This window comes from Lupinus angustifolius, chromosome LG15 (genome assembly GCF_001865875.1).
Source record: "Lupinus angustifolius cultivar Tanjil chromosome LG15, LupAngTanjil_v1.0, whole genome shotgun sequence".
NCBI classification, from domain to species: Eukaryota; Viridiplantae; Streptophyta; class Magnoliopsida; order Fabales; family Fabaceae; genus Lupinus; species Lupinus angustifolius.
In genome coordinates this window covers 12,678,999-12,702,547 of record NC_032023.1, presented here as the reverse complement: position 1 = coordinate 12,702,547, position 23,549 = coordinate 12,678,999, and the positions used below count along the sequence as shown (strand labels likewise).

Sequence of the window (23,549 nt, the reverse complement as noted above, 5' to 3'; positions counted from 1 at the left end):
TATTCAGATTCAGACTTTACTGGATGCAAAACTGAGAGGAAAAGTACAAGTGGTACTTGTCATATTTTAGGGAATGCTTTAGTTTCTTGGTCATGTAAGAAACAAGCATGTGTAGTCCTAAGCATTGATGAAGCTGAATATATTACAGCAGGTAGTTGTTGTGCCCAAGTGTTCTAGCTTAAGCAACAATTACGAGATTATGGTTTAGACTTGGGTTGCACTCCTTTAAAATGTGACAATACCAGTGCAATAAACCTCATAAAGAATCCGGTTATGCATTCAAGAACCAAACACATTGGTATAAGGTATCACTTCCTTAGGGACCATGTCCAAAAGAAGGATGTGTCTGTAGAATTTATTGATACTCATAACCAACTAGCATATATATTCATTAAACCTTTGACAAAAGAACATTTCTATAAAATTAGACGAGAATTAGGCATTCTTGATGAAGCAAACTTATCTTAAATGCTTATATATGACTATATGTATACTTCATTATATCTATTTCATGCCTACTTGAACATAAATGTGTTTATTTATGTTTAAAATTTTCAATTTTTGGGCTAAAAATCATTTTCATAGCTTAATTTTGCCTAAAAATAAGTTTTTTTTTTATCTGGGGTCAATAATGGATTACATTGGAGAGTAACCGATTATAGGGTTCAACTGCGTGTTTCAGTAACCGATTACTCAAAATGAGTAACCGATTACTCTGTGCTGTTATATATGTATTTTTTCTGCATTTATAAACTTTTTCAGACTCATCTTCCTCATCAACTCGTGCTCTCTCTTGCTCAACCCTCTCAAACCCTAAAATCTTCGTTTTTGAACCTTTTTAAGTGATTTTTGTGTCTATTCTTATCACATTTTCACTTCTAAACCTTCATTTTCGTGTTTAGTAACCTAAATTAAAAACCCTCAAAACATAAACCTTCAAAACCGAAAATCCATGGCTTCTTCTTCAAAAACCGAGAGGCAACGCACCTCCACGACTCAAAAGAGGCAATGAACTACTTCTATGGAGTCCAACCCTCTGGATTTGGCAAGTCTTCTAGCTAATGAGGAACAATGGAAAGTGTTTGAAGAATACTTCCATGGACGCATTATTTTTACTCCAAAATTCGGTAATGTTGGAAATTTTGAGTTTGAAGATTTTCTTTTCCCTTATCTTTTACGTCAACAAAACCTTTTTGATTTTTGTTGTGAGACAAATGAAATTTATCCAGAACTTGTGCGAGTATTTTATTGTAACATGAACTTTCGTAAAAATCATCTTACTTCCTATGTCAAAGGAAAAGACATTGTTTTGGATCTTAAAATCTTTAGTTCATTGCTATTTAACATACCCTCTCAAGGTAGCATAACGGGTTACGACCTTGTGTGTGAATGAGATAATTATGATTGGAAGGATTTTTATCATACTATATGTAGACTTTCAAAAACGGAAATAAAAATGCGTAAGCAACAGGGCTTTGACGAGACCGCGTAAAAAACCGAGACATCATATCTGTTGGATATCTCAAGCTTGAGGACCGTTTGCTTCATTATTTTTTGAGCTATGTCATCTTACCAAAATTTTCAAATCATTCTCAAATAAGTGACATAGAACTCCAATTGATGTATGCTTTAAAGTTTAACATCAAGATCAATTGAGCTCTAATGATAATGAGACAAATGTGGAATGTTAGAAGTTCTCAAAGTCCTTTGCCATATGCAATCTTCACAACCAACATTCTTCAGTATTTCGGTGTTTCTATAAATGGTGAAACAAAGGTTCCTGTGAATCTTCGAGAAAGCTAAATTGATATGGAAGTGATCCACAAAATGGGTTTCACCCAAGACCCTCGAACCCGCACCTATAAACATAGAACCGATAAACCGACTGCTGTTGCTGAACCATCTGAACCTGAACCTCATAACCCTCCTGAACCACAACCGTCTGAGTTTCATGCTCAATCGTCTTCATCTACTGCCATGCCTACGAACCAAATGAATATGGATGAGTTTTTTTCTCTCCGAGGCTACATCACTAACCGGATGGATGCTCTCGACTCTCAGAATCAACAAATCTAATATGAACTTCATTGCCTCTCCTCTAGGATGGATAGCATGGATATTGATGAAGACAATTCGGAGCTTGAGTCTTAGAATATCTGTTTTTAGGATTTTCTGGTTGTATTATTTTCAAAATTCGGACAAATTTTTAATTCTGCTTATTTATTGTTTTTAAGGTATTGCTGCATATTCCTAGACAAGTTATTTTATGATGTTTTATGCTTTATTGTTCCATTCGTGGATACATGTTTAAAACATTTTATTTATGCAGTTCAATACTTACTTATCTATATCTTGATTCATACATGAGTATATGATATCATATTGATATATCTTGATTATATAAGTGTTTGTATGCTATATATTGTGTTCGAATCTCTTTACTTTTCTACTTTTTGATGAAGTCAAAATGGGGAGAAAAGTTAGGGGAAGTGTATTTTCTGTAAAATTATTTCAGGCACATTACTCCAAAAGAAAGGGGGAGCATACAAGATAGGGGGAGCATACTCAAGTCAAACTTCAACATATCTCAAAGTATGATGCTCTCAAGAAAACTACATTGTCAAAAGATCTTGGTTTGTCATCATCAAAAAGGGGGAGATTGTGAAGAAGATATTTGCTCCTGACCTTGACAAGGTTTTGATGAAGACACCAACATCACCAAAAAGAAGAAAAGGAAGATTACTTATGAAGACCAAGAAGATTAAAACTTCAAGACAATTAGTCTGGGTCTAAATAGGTACTTCTATCCTATACTCTTTAATATACCAAAGTCGTAATGCTCAAAATATTTAAAAAAAATTGAAACACTTAAGTTTTAAATGGAAACATTTTTCAAAATACTGTAACAGGTTAATGCAATTTGAGTAACAGGTTACATGAGTGAGAATCAGTTATCCAACAAAATTTGAATTGGAGTAACCGATTACTCAAATTTGAGTAACCGATTACTCTAAGTGAATTTTAAATTCACTGTTGGACAGAGAGTTTGAGTAACCGATTACTCAAGTGAGTAATCGATTACTCCATGTAATTTTTCAAAACATCACGTTTGGGTAACTGATTACCAACTTGCTGTAATCGGTTACTGAGAGCTGTTACATTAGTTTTTTAGATTTGAAACTCAAAGGTTTTCATCCCAAACGAAATGTCTTCATTCCAAACAATTCCTACTCTTTCATAAAGGCACAATGACTGATTGGAAATCATATTTAAAGGTCTTAGAACTCACAATGAAGAACAAGTTTTTCACAACTTTTTCATAACTCTTTCACACTTTTCTCACAACTTTCCTACACTTTTCTAAAATAGAGCGTGTGACACCAGATCAGCATAACTATAATTTTTTGGAGGTTTTATATGTCTCTTTTGCTTGTCCCTAGCCAACTGATAATGTTGTAATTGAGAGATATCATTATTAGTACATGCATCACTGACTTCTTCTTCTTGATCAAGTGTTTTTTTTTTCTTTTGTTGGCTCCACCTCAAACTCTACCTTCTCCAATATATTAGGATCTTCATTTTCACTTGATGGCTCTTTATGAGGCTTTAAAATTTTAGCTTCAATAAAAGTAACATCTCTACTAATGATGCATGTTCTTTTCTTTGGCCACCATAACTTATATCCTTTCACACCATCAGGATATCCAAGAAATATGCATATCAATGCTCTTACATCAAGTTTTCCTTCTTTGTTATGAGCATATGCAGGACAACCAACTATCCTTAAATTTTCATAATTTTCCGGAATACTCGACCACATCTCTTATAGAGTTTTGAAACCAATGGTCGTTGATGGACTTTTGTTGATCAAGTAACAAGTTGTATTGACAGCTTCTGCCCAAAATTCTTTTGGAAATCCAACATTTGACAACATACATCTTGTCCTTTCAAGTAAGGTTCTATTCATTCGTTATGCAACTCCATTTTTTTGTGGAGTGTGCCTCTCGATTTGCTCTTCGATAAAGGTTTTCCACTATTTGAGCTTTACAAATGCTTCACTTTTATGTTTTATAATGAAGATCTACACCTTCCTTGAATAGTCATCAATGAATGTTAACATGTATCTACTACCACCATGAGAAGGTACTTGGGAAGGACCCCACAAGTCAGAATATACATAATCCAACATGCCTCTTGTTCGATGAACTGCAACATTGAATTTTATCTGACATTGCTTTCTAAAAACACAGTGTTCACAAAAGTCTACCTTCCCAATTTGTTGACCGCATAGTAATTCTTGTTTGGCCAACTCGACCAGACATCTTTCACTAACATGACCAATTCTCATATGTCATAGTTTGGTTACATCAGAATCAGATATTGAGGAAACAGCAGCAACACTCATAATTGTGTTTTCTTGTAACATATAGCGACTATTCTCTTTCTTTCCTTTGATTACAACCATAGCGCTTTAGATATTCTTATAGCTCCACCTTCACCTTTGTATCTACAACCTTTTGAATCTAGCGTTCCCAAGGAAATCAGATTTTTCTTCAATTCTGGAACATGCCTTACATCTATCAACATCCTTACAATTCTGTCGAACATCTTGATTCTAATTGTGCCGATGTTGGTGACCTTGCAGGGAGCATTATTTCCCAGAAGGACCTTTCCCCCATCTAAGGGTTGGTAAGTGGAAAACCAATCCTTAATGAGACATAAGTGATATGAGCACCCAGAATCAAGTATCCATTCATCTTGTGAGTCGTGCTTTGAGACTATTAGTGCATCTGCACTATCATAGCCATTTGCTACTGCTGCATCTCCATATTCATAAATCTTTTCCTTGCCTTTGCGCTCTAGGAAATTCTTTCTTATATGCCCCTCCTTGTGACAGTGAAAGCATTTATACTTTCTAGGTTTTGCTTTAGACTTGGACCTAGATTTCTCTCTTTCACAAAATTGATTTCGCCTCTCTATTCTTCCTGTAGCAAAAAGACTATCACCTGAGCCTTCAGATCTCGAATCTAATACTCTTTTTTTTAGTTCTTTCGAGTGCAACGTCGCCTTTACTTTGTCCAAGGTCAGATCTTCTCAACCATACATCATGGTGTACTTTGTCCAAGGTCAGATCTTCTCAACCATACATCATGGTGTATATGAAGTGCTCGTAAGAACTTGGAAAAGAACATAGTATAAGAATTGTTTGGTCTTCATCTTCAATTTTAACATCGATATTCTTTAGATCAAGAATAATTTTGTTAAACTCATCCAAATGATATTTTATGGGCTTTCCTTCATGCATTTGAAGAGTATATATTATTTTCTTCAAATATAGTCTGTTTATGAGTGACTTCGTTATATACAAGTTTTCTAGCTTCAACTATAATGAAACAGTTCTAGTTTCATCTGACACTTCTTGCAAAACTTCATATCCCAATCAAAACAAAATTGCACTATGTGCTTTTTCCAACGTTTCATCCTTCTCGTCCTCGATCAGACTCTATGGTAGCTTGTTTCTACCTTCCAAGGCTTTGCCCAAGCCTTGATGAACTATTAGAGCTTTCATCTTCAATCACCGTAGGTCAAAATTATTTTCTCCATTAAATTTCTCCAAATCAAATTTAACACTCGCCATGATAACCGTTTACTGGAACAATATCGTAGTCCATGAACATATACAAGGAAAGTTCCTAGGAAAGAGGGGTGAGTTTTAACAGATACACTTAAATACCAAGTCTTTCCTAAGACAAAATTTACTTAGACATGCACTTTCACACTACTATACTTTTCCAGTAACAAGAACAATTTTTTTCTGGCGTGTAAGATCAGACAATGCTGCAAACACAGAGCATACTAAGAATTTTATTTTAGATCGTACGACTTAGCATACAAGAGCTCTACGAGCTCTGATACCAGTTTGTTGATACGAAAGACCCATGGAAAAAATATAATAGAGAAAATGACACCAATAGTTTAATGTGGTTCGGCAATTTGCTTACGTCCATGGCTGAAGAGCAACAAAGATTATTCTACTATGATAAAAGAGAACCACAAGTGTTTCACTCACTTCCCAAAATCCATGTACATCCAATTTCACTCTCACTCAAGTATTTCTCACACAATTAGAACAAGAGAACAAGAAGAGAGAATATGCACTAAGCTAAGTATTTGATGTGTCTTACAATGGCTTGGAGCACTCCTATTTATAGTCAAATCTGTTGAAGATTATGTGGCCAAAAGAAAAGAGCATTGATGATGGTTTCACCATAGCCACTTCTTTTTACTTGGCTAGAGATTCTCCCTTTCTTCAAGATGATCTTTAGTCACTTCCTTTTTGCTTGGCTCAAGAAAGTCTTTTCATTATCTTTTTCTTTTAGTCAATTTTCAATCTTTTTGCTTGCATTTACATCTATGTTAACTACTTATTTTATAATATAAGAAATGACAAGGTTGAAGCTATGTGGAATTGTTGGTGACTTATCAAACTTGCAATCTCTATATGTTTTTCTTGCATTTGACTATTATTTTTTAATCTATATTTTCTATGTAAATTTTAATTTGATTCTTATTATGTTGAATCTAAATTATGTCTTTATGTCTTCGTATTTCTTCAGTTAAGGAAGAAAAGAAATTCATACATTTGTCCTTTACATCTTCATCACTTTTGTCCATTTCATTACTGCATATAATCTTTTGGGTTAATGGATTTGAAGTAAAGGAAATCACTTCATGCAATAGTTTATGAATTGAGTTTTTGGAATGACGTTTATATTGTCAAATCTCTGGTAAATGTGGTGGACTTAGACATTCTTGTTACGTGTTTGATATAATGTCTGTTATATTATGTGTGAAATCTATGACAATACTTTGTGTACGATGCAATGTTGTATGTATGAAATATATGACAATGCTTATTGTGTGATGCACTATTGTATATATTCAATACAACAACATATTATAAGCAATGTTAATCATCACAATATACTACTGCAATCAAATAGGAAGCACACGAAAGTGTTGTTATTTATCTAAAATATGTGAGGTTGAACTACAATTTTGGTTAGTGTAAACTGTGGCAAAAGCTTAATACTAATACTAAGGGTCTAAACAAACAGGAGTTGCTTTACCCGTGTTGGATGGCTCTGACAGGTACATACTTTGTAAAAAGTTGACTTATAGTCTGTGGTAAGGTAAGTAGCCATATTGTAGGTCTGTCATTGTCGCATGATATAAAGTGAATGCATTATACAGGTGATATGCTGTAGAGATCTGTATTGTTCAGACGACATGACATTCATATATAGATGGATTAAAGAGGTGATCGTTGTACTATTGTTTGGATATTGTCCAATGAACAACATACCTTTTTAAATTGTCCGGTTGCCGGGTCAAGATCCAAGATTGATGGAATGGACTCGCCTTATCTAGTCTTAGGATAATTGTGATCTATTTCCCTTACAATTCTCAGTTTTTCTCCTTCAAATGAAGGTGTTGCTCCACCCGTGTGTTATATTTTTTTCCTTATTCATCTCCCCGAGTTTGAATGGAGTGTCTCTTTATCTCTTCCATAATTTTCTCCCTCTTACCTTACCACACCGCCCCACTTCTCTTGAGGTGCTAAAGTTCCAATGTACCTATTCTTATCAACACTGATTTGCATGCAAATTGAGCAGACAATTTGTTGCATTCTTTCCAAAGAAAAACCCACTATCACGCTCTCACAATGAGTGGAAATGAGTTAATTGGAGCCAGTTTGATTTATTAAAGACTATATTGAGTTGAATTTACTTTGTACTATTTGTTAGTTTAAAATGGATAAACTAAAGTTGATGAGCTATTGAGTGAGTTAAAATGTTCAAATTTATGTTTGTTCATCAATTCGAATTTTGATCATTGTTATATATACATACATATAAGTACATTAGTGTGGGTGAATACATATATAAAAATAATTGAGACTTTTAAATGGAATTGTATGAACATTTTAATATAAAAAGTATATATCTAATAACTATAAAATATTTCCGGTGTATATATAATTATGTATTTATGATTTATTGTTTTTGCAATTTTTATATGAAACCATTGTCATTTAAGGGTCACTTCCTACTCATAGAAAGCTGCTAAATAAGAAAAGTGAGAGCATTTATTATTGTTAAAATGTGAAACAATTAATATGAAATATTGAAATTTACTTTGAATCATGAAGAGTAAAAGATAAATGCACAACTTTTTAAGTGATCATTAACTAATTTTAAATTTTAACTATCAATATATGGTTGTATGACTCATGTTTATTTTTCTCATAATTTTTATATGGTAATTGATATCACTTAAGTCATTTATCTCATATAGACGGTCACTCAAGTGTAAACAATTGTTATTGTGAAAAATAATAAGAATTAATATGAATCATTAAATCTTATTTGAATGATCAATATTATAATATAAAACCACATAACGTTTTTTTGTTATTATGTAATCATTAAATAAATTTTAATGTTAAATATTCATTGTATTATTATTTGACCTGAATTTATTATTTTTACAATTTTATATAAGAACTATTTTCACTTCAATCACTTTATATTACGGCATAAATTTGTGGTTAATTTACGAATTGATATTTGAAGAAAAAAATAAAAATGGTAAACTTTTAAACTATGAAATTTATTTGTGAGATGAATAAAAAAAAATTCATTTTTTTATTCTCTATAAAAAACTTAGAAAACACTAGGGTGAAAAAGGGGTTGGGGATTCGTGGATCTAAAAGGAAGTCAAACCCAATAACGTAGGTTCTTTTGGGCTACATATTAAGGGCCCACCCATAAGTAATTGGGCCTTAAGAAAGCATCATAATTTCGACCCTGCCGTAAACACATTCATCCCAGCATCATTTCTTCATCTTTCTTCTAGCACCTTCTTTCTCCGCTCCCATTTTTCTCTTCTCCAACTTCACTACAAGAAACGAGTATTCTGAATCTGTTTTACGTTGCTACTGAGATTCTATCTTCATTCAAAAATGGCGACGGTTATGCAGAAAATCAAAGACATCGAAGATGAGGTACCTATACCTATCCCCATGCTTTTGTCTCAATTGCTACTTCATTCATTTCTATTATATTCTGAAATCAATATAGGATAATATTTATAGACGTTCAATTTATACCAGAGAAACACTAGTTTTTCGGTAGTCACTGTTTGATTTAGCACTTTGAACTAATTTATTAAAAAGTAAGAGTTGTTTCTCTACTGCGGTTTTATTACGAATCACTGATTTTTTATTTTTGAGTAAGCTTCAGTGTTTATAATTTTATTTTATTTTATATGATTTAAATATAAATGTATATCTTTGATTGATTTGCTAAGAACTAAGAAGTTTTAATTTATTGGGAACAGTAGATTCAAAATGCAGGAATTGTAGTTAGCTGCGAAGTCTGTTTTATCATGTAGTTATTATTTTGAGAATGATCATTGTCATTCATGTTATGCAGATGGCGAAGACTCAGAAGAACAAGGCTACTGCACACCATTTGGGTTTGCTGAAGGTTAATAATATGTTGGTGTATTTTTTGGTTATTAAATGACATACAGGGATAAAATAGATCAGTATAATTAATAAATAGTGTGCTGTACTGCTTATTATTTATTTTTATGGATGTTGGTGGCACCTGTTTCAGTTTTAGTTGAGTTGATTCTTGAAGACAATTTGATAAAATTTGCCCCCAAATATTGTAGGAGATGTTTCTTTCTAGTACTGAAATATTGTCAAGACCTTGTATGAGTTGGTTGAAGGGTATAATTTTAGATAATGAAGTATCTCCTCACAGGAGATACTTTATTCTCATATAGGGATAGCATGTGGAAATGCATCTTGTTTATGATTGTCCCTTCCCCTACATTTGATCAGTTGGATTTGTAGGTATAGGCCTTGAAGTGGATTCTGCCCATGGCTCTGGCCTAGTTCATTTCAATCTATTATAAGACATACATTATACTGCTAATATTTCATAGTGGAAGTTAAATTTGTAAGCGCCCATGCATTTGGCCTACATTGTTTCCACTATCTATCCATCACAGAGAACTCTCTTTATTTGTATAATAATTACTTTATAATTTTACGCAAGTGATGCTAGTATTTGTATGTTAATTTGGGGTGAAAGTGCTAAATAATTTAATAGAACTTGTCAATTATGGATTTTTATACCGTTTATCTCTTTGTTTTTTTTGTTTCTATGGTCGATCCTTGGTATTAGTTTCTTCTGATATGTGACATTGAAGGCAAGATGAGTGTTTCCTTATTCTGCTTCTATGTGGAATCAACCACCCATAAGTATATTTTATTGTTAGAATATTATTCCTTATTGGCCCTCTTTTTTGACCTTCCTCTTCTCCATACCACTATACCTCTTTTATGTTGCTATTTTTGTTGAGGAGTTGGTTGATTCAACTTATGGTGCCAGGCTAAACTTGCAAAGCTGCGGAGAGAACTCCTTACACCTTCAACAAAAGGAGGTGGAGGTGCTGGTGAAGGTTTTGATGTTACTAAGAGTGGGGATTCAAGAGTTGGTCTAGTGGGTTTCCCTTCAGTTGGAAAATCTACTCTACTGAATAAATTGACTGGGACATTTTCAGAGGTATGGAAGTATTTAACATCTCATACATTTTCTTCTCTATGCAGGTATATCAATCATAAAGGCCAATATTTTATTTTGTTTTCATGTTTTGGAAAGTGAGTTTGATTCAATAGAGCCCAAAGGAAGTGCAACTTTGGAGTTTGGACCCCAGAAGAAAAGCAAATTAGAACCTATGTAGAGAGAAGATAAAGATATGTCAATTTTAGGAAAAAGAAGCTTTTGAGAATTTAAGGTCATCAGAAACATGTGGCTAAAATAAAAGAGTTGATTTACTAAAGCTTTCGGTGGAATAACTAATCCCTTCTCAACCTTTTGAATTTGAACCTATGTTGTGTTATCCACCTGATTTATGTGTGGTTTGATGATCTGTTTAGTTTAGTTTTCTCCCTTCTGTTGATTCAACTTTGACGATTCTTTCAATCATACATACAATATATCTGTCCTTTGTTTCACTTTTCTCCTCTTTTGAAAAGGGGATAAGGAATAGAGTTTGAGTGTACTACTTTTTCTTTTGGGTAATGGGTTAGTCATGATGTTTATTAAGTAATCAACCCTCATTGCATGCAGGATTATTTTGTGTTTGTTCGAGGTGTTTGGAAACAAATCAATTTTCTAAAGTGTCTAAATTTAAACTGTGAAATAATTTTCTAAATATTTTTGCTTATTTTGGATTGTAGGTTGCTTCCTATGAGTTTACTACCTTAACTTGCATCCCAGGTGTGATCACATATCGTGGAGCAAAAATTCAGGTACCACCACATCAGTAAGCTATTTGTTAGTGAGTTTACACAAAAACTTGGGATGCCTAAAGCTAAATTTAGTTGTACCTCTTATTGATGATAGTTGAGGGAAGATTGAATGAAATATGAATGTTGCCACTCTTTTGATGATAGTTGAGAGAAGATTGAAGGAGCATCATTCACTTGAGGATGTGCCCTAGTGTGGCCTTGTGACCCGGAGGTTGTGGATTCAAATCTTAGAAACCATATCTCTTCTTGCAGGTTCAGGGTTGCATAATTTACAAAGTGGATTAGATGGTGCAAACACTAGGAACATAGTGGTAGTTTAATCTGCACCACTAATCCTCTTTGTAATGTCAAACTAGGCATCAATTTACTTTTTAGATGAAGTCTTTACAGTGGATGCAGATGTGTTTTTTTGCAAATTTTATTTTTGTTATTCAACTGACTCCTAAAAATCTATCTCCAGTTCGAATTATTTTCATTGCTTGCAACATAGTCATTCTATGATCTACACTGTGATGCATTTTTCAGTTATACTCAATTTTAAGGGCTAATTATTCAATTTCGGTTGACAGTTGCTGGATCTCCCTGGAATTATTGAGGGTGCTAAGGATGGAAAAGGTAGAGGAAGGCAGGTAAAAACACATAACATGCTCTCATCATTGTTTAAACTTTGACCATGTTTTGTTAACATTTGTGTCAAGCTAATTTCAAGTAGCCAATCATGTCTTATGTAAGTATAGTCAGCTATGTAGTTGAGGTAACTCGTGAATTTTTTAAAAAGTGTTTTTAATCATCTTTTGTTGTGTGCTAAATGCTGAAATAAGATTTATGAGAACCATTTCAGTATTTAGAGAAATTGTGGATTCATATTTTGTCATAATCTTTCTTGTTTTTGAAAGGTTCCTAGCTCATTGGAGCAGTCTATAAATTAATGACTGTAAGCTAAGTCCACTCTACACGTTCCTCGTAATAAGACTAGTGTTTCAAGAGATTGAAGCCATGATTTTACTCTTATTTTAATTTTGCTCTACCAAGTTTCTATGTAAAAGAAGCTAATGTTGTCTTCCTTGTATTATAAATATTACCTTGTATGGCTATCTTTATTTGTTAATAATATATGTTCTGCCTACATATATTTCATTTGCAACAATTAAGGACTGAATCATAACATATATTCCATATTTTGTTTACAGACTTTTTTTTTACTGTTTTTCAAATCCAGGTTATCAGTACTGCAAGGACGTGCAATTGTATTTTAATTGTTCTCGATGCAATAAAGCCAATAACTCATAAGCGTCTTATAGAAAAAGAGCTAGAGGGATTTGGTATAAGGTAACATGTAATTTTGCTTATTGACAACATTTCTATTATGTAATTTCGCTTATTGACAATGTTTCTATTTGCTAAATGCAGTGAAGTAAAAATTAGCAACTATTTGCATTGAACTTGATAGAATAGAATTTCCACACATCTATTTTTACTTGCATATTTAGACCTTGGTTTGTTGTGAAACACAATAAATAGTTTCCAGTGTAGTAGAGAGCGAGCTGCAGAGTTTTTTAGTCTATGTTATGGGCTTTATTGTGACTGTTATACCATTGAGAAGATGTAAATCATCTGCATATATTTTAGTGCATTTCAATTATTTTGGTAGGAGATTTTCTTGATTTTTTTTGCTCATAGTAATATGGACCTGCAATGTTATAGGGGACTGAATGTTGGGCGATAAAATCTTAACAAGAGAATAGACTTCATGTCTCCATGTAACAGAGATGAGAATGTTCCGTTGAAGGAGTGGACACACTAGACAAAACTGGATTAAAAATGAACGGAGTAGGGAGAAAGTTGGTGTAATTCCTATTGTAGAAAAGATGGTAGAATTGCACCTTAGGTGGTTTGCAAATGTGTGGAGGAGACCGGTAGAAGCCCACAGGGAGAGTAGATCAAATGAAAATGATAAAGAAAGACAAATCAATTCTTTTCAATGAACAAGATTTATGATAGAGAATTATTGTGTCGTTTGATCCATGTAGTCGACCCCTCCTAATGGGATAAAAGTTTGGTTGTTTTTATATAGTAGTTTGTTTCTCCCATTAAAAACCTTAGTAAGGAGAGTAGAATGGAGGTTAGCCCTATTTCTAGAGTTAGACGGAGACCAAAAAACCATAGGTAAAATGATTTAGAAAGATTTAGAGATCAATGCTTTTCAATGAACATGATTTATGGTAGAGCATCGATCCATGTAGCCGACCCCACCTAGTGAGACTAAGGCTTAATAATCCGTTTCTCATTTATTATCCGTATATGTTTTATGACTGTAGGTTAAACAAAGAGCCGCCAAATCTGACTTTTAGGAGGAAAGAGAAGGGTGGAATTAATTTCACCTCTACTGCTGCCAACACAAATCTGGATCTTGACACTGTGAAGGCTATATGCAGCGAGTACAGAATTCACAATGCAGATATCACTCTTAGGTATGATGCCACTGCGGATGATCTTATAGATGTTATTGAGGGCAGTCGAGTATATATCCCTTGTATCTATGTTGTGAACAAGATTGATCAGATCACCCTTGAGGAACTGGAGATATTGGATAAGCTACCTCATTACTGCCCAATCAGGTAATTCTTCAAATCTATTTGTACTTTGCATGTTCCCATGTTTTTTTCCTTGTTTATTACTTCATTATATCTTTAGCTGATGTTAGGTAATCTCTCTTTTGCAACTAAATCAAAGTCGTTGTACATATACTTCATAAGTAAAAGGGAAACAATTGTGATCTCTTCCTCTGTTTCCTTTTGTATCTCTATCTGGCAGGCTCTTATTTGTCAGGATTTTTACAATAATTGATTTAAAAAGTTGATATATTTGTAAAAACTTGTTAATTTTTTCTGGCTACTCTTCAGTGCACACCTGGAGTGGAATCTTGATGGTCTTCTGGAGAAAATCTGGGAATACCTTGATCTTACTCGTGTTTATACCAAACCTAAAGGGATGAATCCTGACTATGAAGACCCTGTAATATTGTCCTCTAAGAAGAGGACAGTTGATGACTTCTGCACTCGCATCCACAAGGATATGCTTAAACAGTTCAAGTAGTGAGTATCTTTGCCATAAACTTAACATCTTAAGTTTTATTCCTTCACAATGTTTACCACTTTCTCTATGTTTGTATAATGAGGGGCAATTACATATGAAAATTAACTTTGCTTTTTCAACTATCAAGGTATGAACTGCTGCTAGTTTTATTGGGAAACTTTTTATTAGTATGAAGCATTTATTTGGGCTATCGCTTTGTCTCTGCTCATCTAAACTTACTATAAAATTAAATGGATCTTCAGTTTGATGAATGAACTTGGTTTGGGGAAAAGCACTTGTTCCTAGCATGGCATTTTGTTCTTCTGAAAAAAAAGAAACGAAAATCAAACCTTAGAATTAACAAGTTCACCCTGGTTCTCCACCCTGCAGCAATTTTTTTTTTTTGCTTCCCTTTATTGAATGCTTATATTACCAAAATATGATGCAGTGCTCTGGTGTGGGGTTCAAGTGCGAAACATAAACCTCAAAGAGTTGGCAAGGTTGGTACCATATTCATTTTACTCTGTTTTTTTTTGCTTCATTATCCATGTTCTTTGTTTCTACGTTTTTCTCCCCCCAAAAACATGTACTAAGTGGAATGAAATGTCACACACCAGGAGCATGAACTTGAAGATGAAGACGTGGTTCAGATTATCAAGAAAATATAATTTGTTGTAGCCAAAAGGAATTCAAGACAGTATCTTTTGAATACCAACCAGGATGGCAGCAGGAGATATCAGAGGATGTTCTCAGAAAAATCAAGAATCACCCTGAGATTTTGTCCAATGTTGTTAAATTACAATCTAATTACTTGTATCTTTTCAGTTGGGACCTAGGTTGAATGCATTAGAGTTTGATGAATAGTTAAACTATTTGTTGTCAATGGGCACCGTTTTTCACGTCAGTCTTGAAGATGATGTGTTTTGAGGTTATCCCATATCTAAAAGTAGTAATGGTTGTAATAATTGGAGTTATTATAAAAAAGAACAGGTTTTGCTACATATAGATAATTCAGGTGGTATGCCTGTGTACAATCTGATGCGTTGAGCATGGTCAATTTTGGTACTACTAAGGGTTAGTTTGGGAGTTGGATTTTGGAGGGGAAGGGAGGGAAAAGGAAGGCTTGGGAGCCATGAAATACACTTATGAGATGGCTTACAAGCCTTTCCTTTCCCTTCCTTCCCCTCCAAAATCCAACTCCCAAACTAACCCTAAGGATATTTTTTCATCCTTTTGGGTAAGGAATTAATCTATTTCGGGGTGTGTGGTTGTGTTTTCCAATAAGTGTCACTCTCAGGAATCAGATACTTTGATCGTGTGGTCATTCTGGGGAGCATGGTCAATTTGATTGGTAGAATGATGAACTGTGGGTAGAAGTGTTAGTTGGCAACATGTTTTTAAATGCAATCGTAGTATGGAGAGAGTGTGGAAAGATGTTGCCACAATGGTGGTTGTGGCTATATGCGGTTTTGGAGACTCTCAACCATAATACTCAAAATTGTGGATGTCAAATTCTCGATCACAATTTAAAATTATGATTGGCAGACAACATGCTATTGAGTCTAAATGCTTAGATTACCACTTTGTTTTGATTGATACATTTAGAAACATAGCAAACGTATCTTTTCAGTCATCAAAACAAACTGAAGGGGTTAACCTGGAAGATTTGAGCTAATGAAATGATATGGTTTAGTTGAGTTAATCAAGTACACTATGTGAAGTGCCCCAAAGTTGGGTTAAAGTAGCGAATTTTGGTTTACATTAAAAAAAAAGTGATTTTGAACCCGAAATGTTTTCTAATACATTCATAACGAATGTGCTATGTTGTTGTTGGAAAAAAACATACGTAAACATGGTTACGGATAAGGCTTTGGATTTGAAGCTAGTATTTTGATTTTCAATTCTGAACTCTAATGAAGGCTCTTTGGTCACCCTTGTGATGTTGAATTCGTTTTGGGCATTGGAAAGAGATCAACACTTTCCAACTGTTCTTTCCTAGAACACAAAGGTACGGAACAATAGTTGATCAGCTGCTGAGGATGGAGAAGAGGAAGGACGTCAAAGTAGCAAGATGATGTAGAAGAACTGGACCCGCTGGTGGAGGTACCTGAAAAGGTTCTCCGACGATTAAGTCAGTGTATGAACTTGGTGTTAAATGTATATGAGTATGAGAATATGAAGGTAGAAAGTAATAGAGTGAGTAATGTTAGAGAGTAAAGAGATTGAGATACTTCCTGTTGGTAGAGACTTCTATTTATAGAGGGGAGAGCTGACTTTTGGGCTCTTGGCAGGTAGTGCAACACGTGGCCGACTAAGGGTATTGTCGGGGGTCGCTTTTTCCGTGTCAGGCGGTCTGCCTTTTAGCCTGTTGCTGGTTTGGTAGCCGTTCTGCAATCTGTCTGTCGTGCTGGCAGGTGGGTTGGTGAGGTGCTTGAGGGAAAGGCCCCAGAATGTCCATATCCCACCTGTAGAAAGGCCAAGGCGCTTGTGTTGTGGTTAACTCTTCTGGTGGGGCTTTGTGGAAGTCAGCGAAAAGTTGGCAACAAGTGCATTTTCGAGTGAGGTCTGTTGTGTCCTTTTCCATTATGGGCCAGTAGTATCCAGCTCGTAACACTTTCTTGGCGAGTGAGGCGGCGCCCAAGTGGTGCCCACAACTTTCTTCATGGACCTCTCTGAGGACGTAATCCGCCCGTTTTGGACCAAGACATTTAAGCAAGGGGGTGGTGAATCCCCGTCGGTACAGTGTCCCCCGGACCAGGGTGTACCAAGAGCAACACCTGAGGAACCGTTGCTGGTTTGGTAGCCGTTCTGCAATCTGTCTGTCGTGCTGGCAGGTGGGTTGGTGAGGTGCTTGAGGGAAAGGCCCCAGAATGTCCATATCCCACCTGTAGAAAGGCCAAGGCGCTTGTGTTGTGGTTAACTCTTCTGGTGGGGCTTTGTGGAAGTCAGCGAAAAGTTGGCAACAAGTGCATTTTCGAGTGAGGTCTGTTGTGTCCTTTTCCATTATGGGCCAGTAGTATCCAGCTCGTAACACTTTCTTGGCGAGTGAGGCGGCGCCCAAGTGGTGCCCACAACTTCCTTCATGGACCTCTCTGAGGACGTAATCTGCCAGTTCTGGACCAAGACATTTAAGCAAGGGGGTGGTGAATCCCCGTCGGTACAGTGTCCCCCGGACCAGGGTGTACCAAGAGCAACACCTGAGGAACCGTTGCTTCTCCTTTGAGTCGGAGGGTAGGTTACCATGGAGGATGTATCGGATGAAAGGGCCCGTCCAATTGTCTAGGATCTCCACTTGTTCTACTGCCATGACACTTGGGTGGTAGACTGTTCCCTGGACGACGGACCAATTATTCCCGAGGCATTTGGTACTGGCGAGCTTGGACAAGATATCTGCCCGGGCGTTGCTTTCACGGGGCACATGCTGAATGGTCGCTTCACCGAAGTCGGCCATGAGCTCTTTTACTTTGAGCAGATATTTCTCGAGGAGGGTATCCTTGGTTGGATATGCACCTGTAATTTGAGACACAGCTAATTGGGAATCACTGCAAATTAATACCTTATGGGCGCCCACTTCTTTTGCTAGTTGTAGTCCGGCGATGCAAGCCTCATACTCTTTCTGATTGTTGGATGTTGGAAATGTGAAGGTGAGTGAATGCTCAATGGTTACTCCTTGCCCATCTTCCAGCAGAATTCCAGCCCCGCTACCTCTCGGGTTAGAAGATCCATCAACAAAGATAGTCCATACCTGCTCTAGATCGTCCTCTGGTGCGGCCAATTCGGCCACGAAGTCAGATATGACCTGGCTTTTGATGGCCGTGCGAGGTTCGAAACGGATGTCAAATTGAGAGAGTTCTATTGACCACGTGATCATCCGCCCAGCCAACTCCGGCTTATGCAAAATTTTCCTGATTGGCTGGTTGGTTCTGACAATCGTTGCATGAGATTGGAAGTATTGGCGCAACCTTCGCGTGGCTATCAACAATGCATAAGCCACTTTCTCCAGGTTCTGATACCTCAGTTCTGGGCCTTGCAGGGCCTTGCTTGTGAAATAGACCGGGTTTTGACCTTCTACCGTTTCTCGTATCAGCACGGCCGCAACTGCTCCGTCGGACACGCCAGATATACATACAAAAGTTCGTCAGGTAATGGCTTGGAGAGAATAGGTGGGGCGGCCAAATATTGTTTGAAAGTGTTGAACGCCACTTCGCAACTCACAGACCATTCAAACCTCTTGCTCTTCTTCAACAACTGAAATAAGGGAAGTGAATGTTTGGCGGCGGACGGAAGAAACCTGGACAGCGCAGCTAGTCGCCCATTCAACTGTTGGACCTCCTTGACCGTGCGGGGGCTCCTCATGTCGATGATCGCTTGGCATTTGGATGGATTTGCCTCAATCCCTCGACTAGTCAGAAGAAAACCGAGGAATTTGCCCGCCTTTACTCCGAAAGTACATTTTTCTGGATTGAGCCGCATGTTGTACTTGCGGAGTTGTTGAAAAATATTTTTCAAAATGGATACATGATCTTCGCTGGGGAGGCTTTTGGCGATCATATCATCCATGTAAACTTCCATGTGTTCTCCAGTCTGGCCGGCAAACATCTTACTCATCATCCTTTGATAAGTCGCCCCAACATTTTTCAACCCAAAAGGCATGACAGTGTAGCAGTAGGCGGCCTGATCAGTGATGAACGCTGTTTTATCCTGGTCGGGAGGGTACATCGGAATCTAATTGTACCCGGAATATGCGTCCATGAAGGACAAGTACTGACAGCTTGAAGAATTATCCACCAAATGGTCAATGTTTGGAAGAGGATAAGGGTCTTTAGGGCATACCTTATTGAGATCTGTGTAGTCCACGCACATCCGCCACTTCCCTCATGGTTTCTTCACCAGCACAACATTCGCCAACCACGTGGTGTAGGTGATTTCGCGGATGAAACCCGCCTTTAGCAACTTGGCTACCTTCAAAGCGACCTCCTTGGTCCTGTCAGCCCCCATTTTGCGCCTTCTTTGCGCCACCGGTTTAGCACCTTGTTTTGTCATTAACCGATGGCAGACAAAGGAAGGATCTATACCAGGCATATCTGCCACTGACCAGGCGATGAGGTCCTAGTTTGCCTTCAAAGATGTCTCCAGCCTCAACCTTTGGCTTGGCAGAAGGGTACTGCCAAGGTACACTACCTGTCTTGGGGATTGGCCCAACTGTAGAGTTGTTTTTTCCCCTTCTGGTTGTGGTCGAAAGTCTCCTTCGTCCGCCCAGACATCCATTTCGACCATATGCACGCCCCGAGATCTTTTGGAGGGGGGGGGGAGGCGTGCTGTTTGCTGAAGTGGGGGCGAAGACTCATCTAGTAGCAACTGCGAGCCGAGTGCTGGTCCCCTTTTACTGTGCAGACTTGGAGGCTGATTGAGAGAAACTTCATGCATAGATGGGGCGTAGAGACGATCGCTTCAAGCCTGTTCAAATTTGGCCGATCGATAATGGCGTTGTATGCTGAATCGCACTTGACGACCAAGAACTTTGTTTGGACAGTCCTACTCATAGGGTGGTCGCTGATTGTTAGCCAAATCTCTACATATCCCCTGGGGGGTGATTCCCTGACCGGGGTGATTCCCTGACCGGAAAATCCGACCAACTGCCCATCATATGGTAGGAGATCGCGGTCATGAAGTTCCATTTTTTCAAACAAATCCTGAAAAATAATGTCAGCTGAGCTACCCTGATCAATGAATAGGCGGCTAACCTTCTTGTTATTGAGCTTGGCGGTGATGACGAGGGGGTCATCGTGCTCTCGGACGACACCTTCATAATCGCGATCGTCGAAAGTAATAGGGGGAGCTGATCTGTAGCTCTGGCTTTGATGGGAGTTTTTGGCAGCGACGTGCATTACCTCCCACACATATTTCTTCTGGGCGGTCCTGGAGGTACCCCCGGCAGCAAAACCTCCTGAAATAGTGTTGATATCAACTGGGCTCCTTGGCCTTCGGTTATCTGTTCGGTGCCTATCCGCCTGAGGCCGTGGGGTAGGGCGTCGTTGTTGAAATTATGGAGGGAACCGCCTTCTTGAAGGCTCTGGTCGACGATGATGTGGCAATCGCCGACGTTGCTCCAGGCCCGCAATGAATCGCTGTAAATGATCAGCCTGGATGAGATCTTCGATGGTATCACAGAGCTGTGTGCAGTCATTGGTCAAGTGGCCGAACATACTGTGATAGTCATAGTATTTGGATCGGTCTTGCGGGCCTGGCTAGGTAGGGCGTGGGCGTGGAAGTTGGACGAGGTGAGTGGAGATGACCTCTTGCAGAATCCTTGAGCGGCTGGCGTTCAGGGGGGTATAGGTGGAGTATTTGGCCTTTTTGGTTAGTGAGGATAGGTCGCGGGGTAGGTCATGGAGTCTTGGTCGTTTGGTTTCCTGTGACGGGTGATGTGTTTGGGGCTCAGTATGGGCGTGGATATGGTGGGTTTCTTCCAGATTGATGAATTGCTGGGCTTTGGAGCGGAGGTCCTCCATGGTAAGATCGGTGTATTTGGCCAATTCCGTGCGGAAAAAACCTTCTTGAAGTCCCATAACGAGGACATACACTGCTACCTCAGGGCTTAGAGTATGCACCTTCATGGCCTCGGTATTAAACCGATCTAGATATGCCCGGATGGATTCATTAGATCCTTGGCGAATGCCAGACAGTGTGTATGATGACCTGGGTTGCTCTTTGCTTGCCGTGAACCTTGTGTTGAAGGCTAAAGTTAGAGTTCCCCAAGTGTTGATGTTGTTTGGAGCCAGGCGGGTGAACCATTGGAGGGCCGCCTTTTTAAGAGTCAGGGGGAAGGCCCTGCACATGATGGGGTTGGTCGCCCCATGGAATAACATAGAAGCCTCGAAGGCGTCAAGGTGATCTTGTGGGTCCGCTGTTCCATCGTACTGGTCCAAGTTTGTGGGGCGGGTGAAGTGAGAGGGTAATGGGTAAGCCATAATGGTAGGTGTAAAAGGATGTCTAGTACCGCAAGAGTGGTGCAGGTTTGGTTGGGATGGTGGGCGGGACTCGCTCGCTGACTCTTCACGGTTACTTTCGTGAATAGGGCGTTCCGAGAGATCCTCAGGGTTTATTTTGGATTGGCGGAGTTCTTGTATTACGTCGGCCTGCTGCTGGATGAGCCGCTCCTGGCGTTCCAGCATCTGGAGGAGGTGTTGGGTGGTTGGTTGTTGTTCTGGAGTGGTATGGTGGCTTCAGCTGGCTTGATGGGATGGTTGTCTTGGTGGGGGAAGAGTACTTGGGGCAGGGTCGACTTGGCTGGTAGATAGAGCTCGGTTTCTGGTAGTTACCATGGTGTGAGTTGGAACACAGACGGCACCAATGTTCTTTCCTAGAACACAAAGGTACAGAACAATAGTTGATCAGCTGCTGAGGATGGAGAAAAGGAAGGACGTCAAAGTAACAAGATGATGTAGAAGAGCTGGATTCGCCGGTGGAGGTACCTGAAAAGGTTCTCCGACGATCAAGTCAGGGTATGAACTTGGTGTTAAATGTATATGAGTATGAGAATATGAAGGTAGAAAGTAATAGAGTGAGTAATGTTAGAGAGTAAAGAGATTGAGATACTTCCTGTTGGTAGAGACTTCTATTTATAGAAGGGAGAGCTGACTTTTGGGCTCTTGGCAGGTAGTGCAACACGTAGCCGACCAAGGGTATTGTCGGGGGTCGCTTTTTTCGTGTCAGGCGGTCTGTCAGGACCGTACTTTGTGCCACTCTTGTCTTTTAGCCTGTGGCTGGTTTGGTAGCCGTTCTGCAATCCGTCTGTCGTGCTGGCAGGTGGGTTGGTGAAGTACAGAAGTCATGCCAGGGGTGTCTCTAAGGTTAACTCTGGTGGGCCAAGCACGCGAGACCTAGCTCGGCGACCAAGCATGCGTCTCTTTGGCTCACCGGGTAGGAACACCAACTATGTCCACATTTCTTTTCCCAGCCGATTTTATATTATTGGGTGTACTGTTGAGGATCTCAGTTGGGCATTCTACACACGGCCCTGCCCAAAGTTCTTTGTTTGTTGTTAATGATATGATCAAGTGAGAGATAAATTCCGGTCAGCTAAGGGTTTAACATATTTTGAGGGAAAGCAGCCACGTGAATAACGGGAACTGTATCACCTTAAAACCGCAAAAGAACGAAAACGGTGAAAAACAATCACCCAAGTCCAAAACCTTGGTTTGGATTTGTTTGACAGGCCTGAATATGCTATTCTATGATAAGAATTTTCTGATTCCAATTGCTTCAGCTATTGGCCGTCCCTTTAAAATTGATAATAACACTTTAAGGTTTGCTCGTGGGAGATTAGCTAGAATTTGTGTGGAAATTGATCTTAACCAACCAGTAGTTGGTAAAATATGCGTACAAGGAAATTGGCATAAAGTGGAATACGAGGGTCTTCATATCATATGTAGCAATTGTGGTTGATATGGTCATGTGTCTTGTAATTGCATGGTCCAAAAAATTGACCAATCTAAATCTATACCCTCTTCTTCCCAGCCAAGCAATTCATGTGATGGTCCTATCATGGAGAGGGTGCAAGAGGCGGTGCAATCTCCACCAGCCATGGTTACTAATGATGCTTTTAAAATGATGAATCACCAAGTTTTGGTTTCAGATGATTTACATGGAGATTGGCTAGTCATTACAAGAAAAAGAAGGAATGGGAAAACGGGTAAGGGAGTTATTGCCAACGGTGGAATGAACATCATGAAGGCATCCAAGGAAAATATGTTTGAGGCACTCAACAGACCAAAAATGTTTCATACAGTTTCCAATATTCATGGGATGAAGAATCAAATTAATGGTGCAATAATAAGTGGGCCATCCTCTAATAAAAAGAGACAACGTTTTGGGAATATTGCTAGCATGGTTAAGGAAGGTACCATTAAGACTGGATTAATGGGTGACATGGAATTAATGAGAGCTAAAACGGCTACTGTGCCTAGATCAAAATCAAACGTGAATGAAGGAATAAATGATGGATTTAAAACCCATGTTAATGATGGCACACACCTGCATGGAGTTAATGGTGAAAAGGTTATGTAAGATAATAATGCTGGCA

General features: G+C 38.3%; 2 protein-coding genes across 3 annotated transcripts; one reads left to right on the top strand and one right to left on the bottom strand.

Moving 5' to 3' along the window:
- Window positions 8,896-15,463, top strand: LOC109328489 (developmentally-regulated G-protein 3). Of its 2 annotated transcripts, XM_019561974.1 has the most exons (11): window positions 8,896-9,067; window positions 9,498-9,551; window positions 10,467-10,640; window positions 11,318-11,389; window positions 11,959-12,018; window positions 12,609-12,718; window positions 13,708-14,007; window positions 14,293-14,484; window positions 14,913-14,964; window positions 15,082-15,155; window positions 15,198-15,463. In XM_019561974.1, the coding sequence occupies exons 1-10, from the start codon at window positions 9,026-9,028 to the stop codon at window positions 15,130-15,132; spliced, it is 1,107 nt and encodes a 368-aa protein (XP_019417519.1). In that variant the 5' UTR covers window positions 8,896-9,025; the 3' UTR covers window positions 15,133-15,155; window positions 15,198-15,463. The 2 variants fall into 2 exon arrangements, with proteins under 2 accessions (XP_019417519.1, XP_019417518.1); XM_019561973.1 differs by having other exon boundaries at window positions 15,082-15,463.
- Window positions 16,393-18,937, bottom strand: LOC109327705. The gene is made up of 4 exons (XM_019560870.1): window positions 18,676-18,937; window positions 17,350-18,562; window positions 16,930-17,241; window positions 16,393-16,459 (listed from the first exon to the last, which is right to left on the bottom strand). Exons 1-4 carry the CDS (start codon window positions 18,935-18,937, stop codon window positions 16,393-16,395), a joined length of 1,854 nt encoding a protein of 617 aa, XP_019416415.1.

Excerpts from the sequence above, each read along its gene's own strand:
- LOC109328489 (XM_019561974.1), top strand. The coding sequence starts at position 9,026 with ATGGCGACGGTTATGCAGAAAATCAAAGACATCGAAGATGAG. Across the intron at positions 10,641-11,317 it reads TGACTGGGACATTTTCAGAG|GTTGCTTCCTATGAGTTTAC; the intron begins GTATGGAAGTAT and ends TTTGGATTGTAG. Across the intron at positions 11,390-11,958 it reads ATCGTGGAGCAAAAATTCAG|TTGCTGGATCTCCCTGGAAT; the intron begins GTACCACCACAT and ends TTCGGTTGACAG.
- LOC109327705 (XM_019560870.1), bottom strand. The coding sequence starts at position 18,937 with ATGCGGCTCAATCCAGAAAAATGTACTTTCGGAGTAAAGGCGGGCAAA. Across the intron at positions 17,242-17,349 it reads GCGCCTTGGCCTTTCTACAG|GTGTTGCTCTTGGTACACCC; the intron begins GTGGGATATGGA and ends ACGGTTCCTCAG. Across the intron at positions 16,460-16,929 it reads GCGCCTTGGCCTTTCTACAG|GAAAGAACAGTTGGAAAGTG; the intron begins GTGGGATATGGA and ends TTTGTGTTCTAG.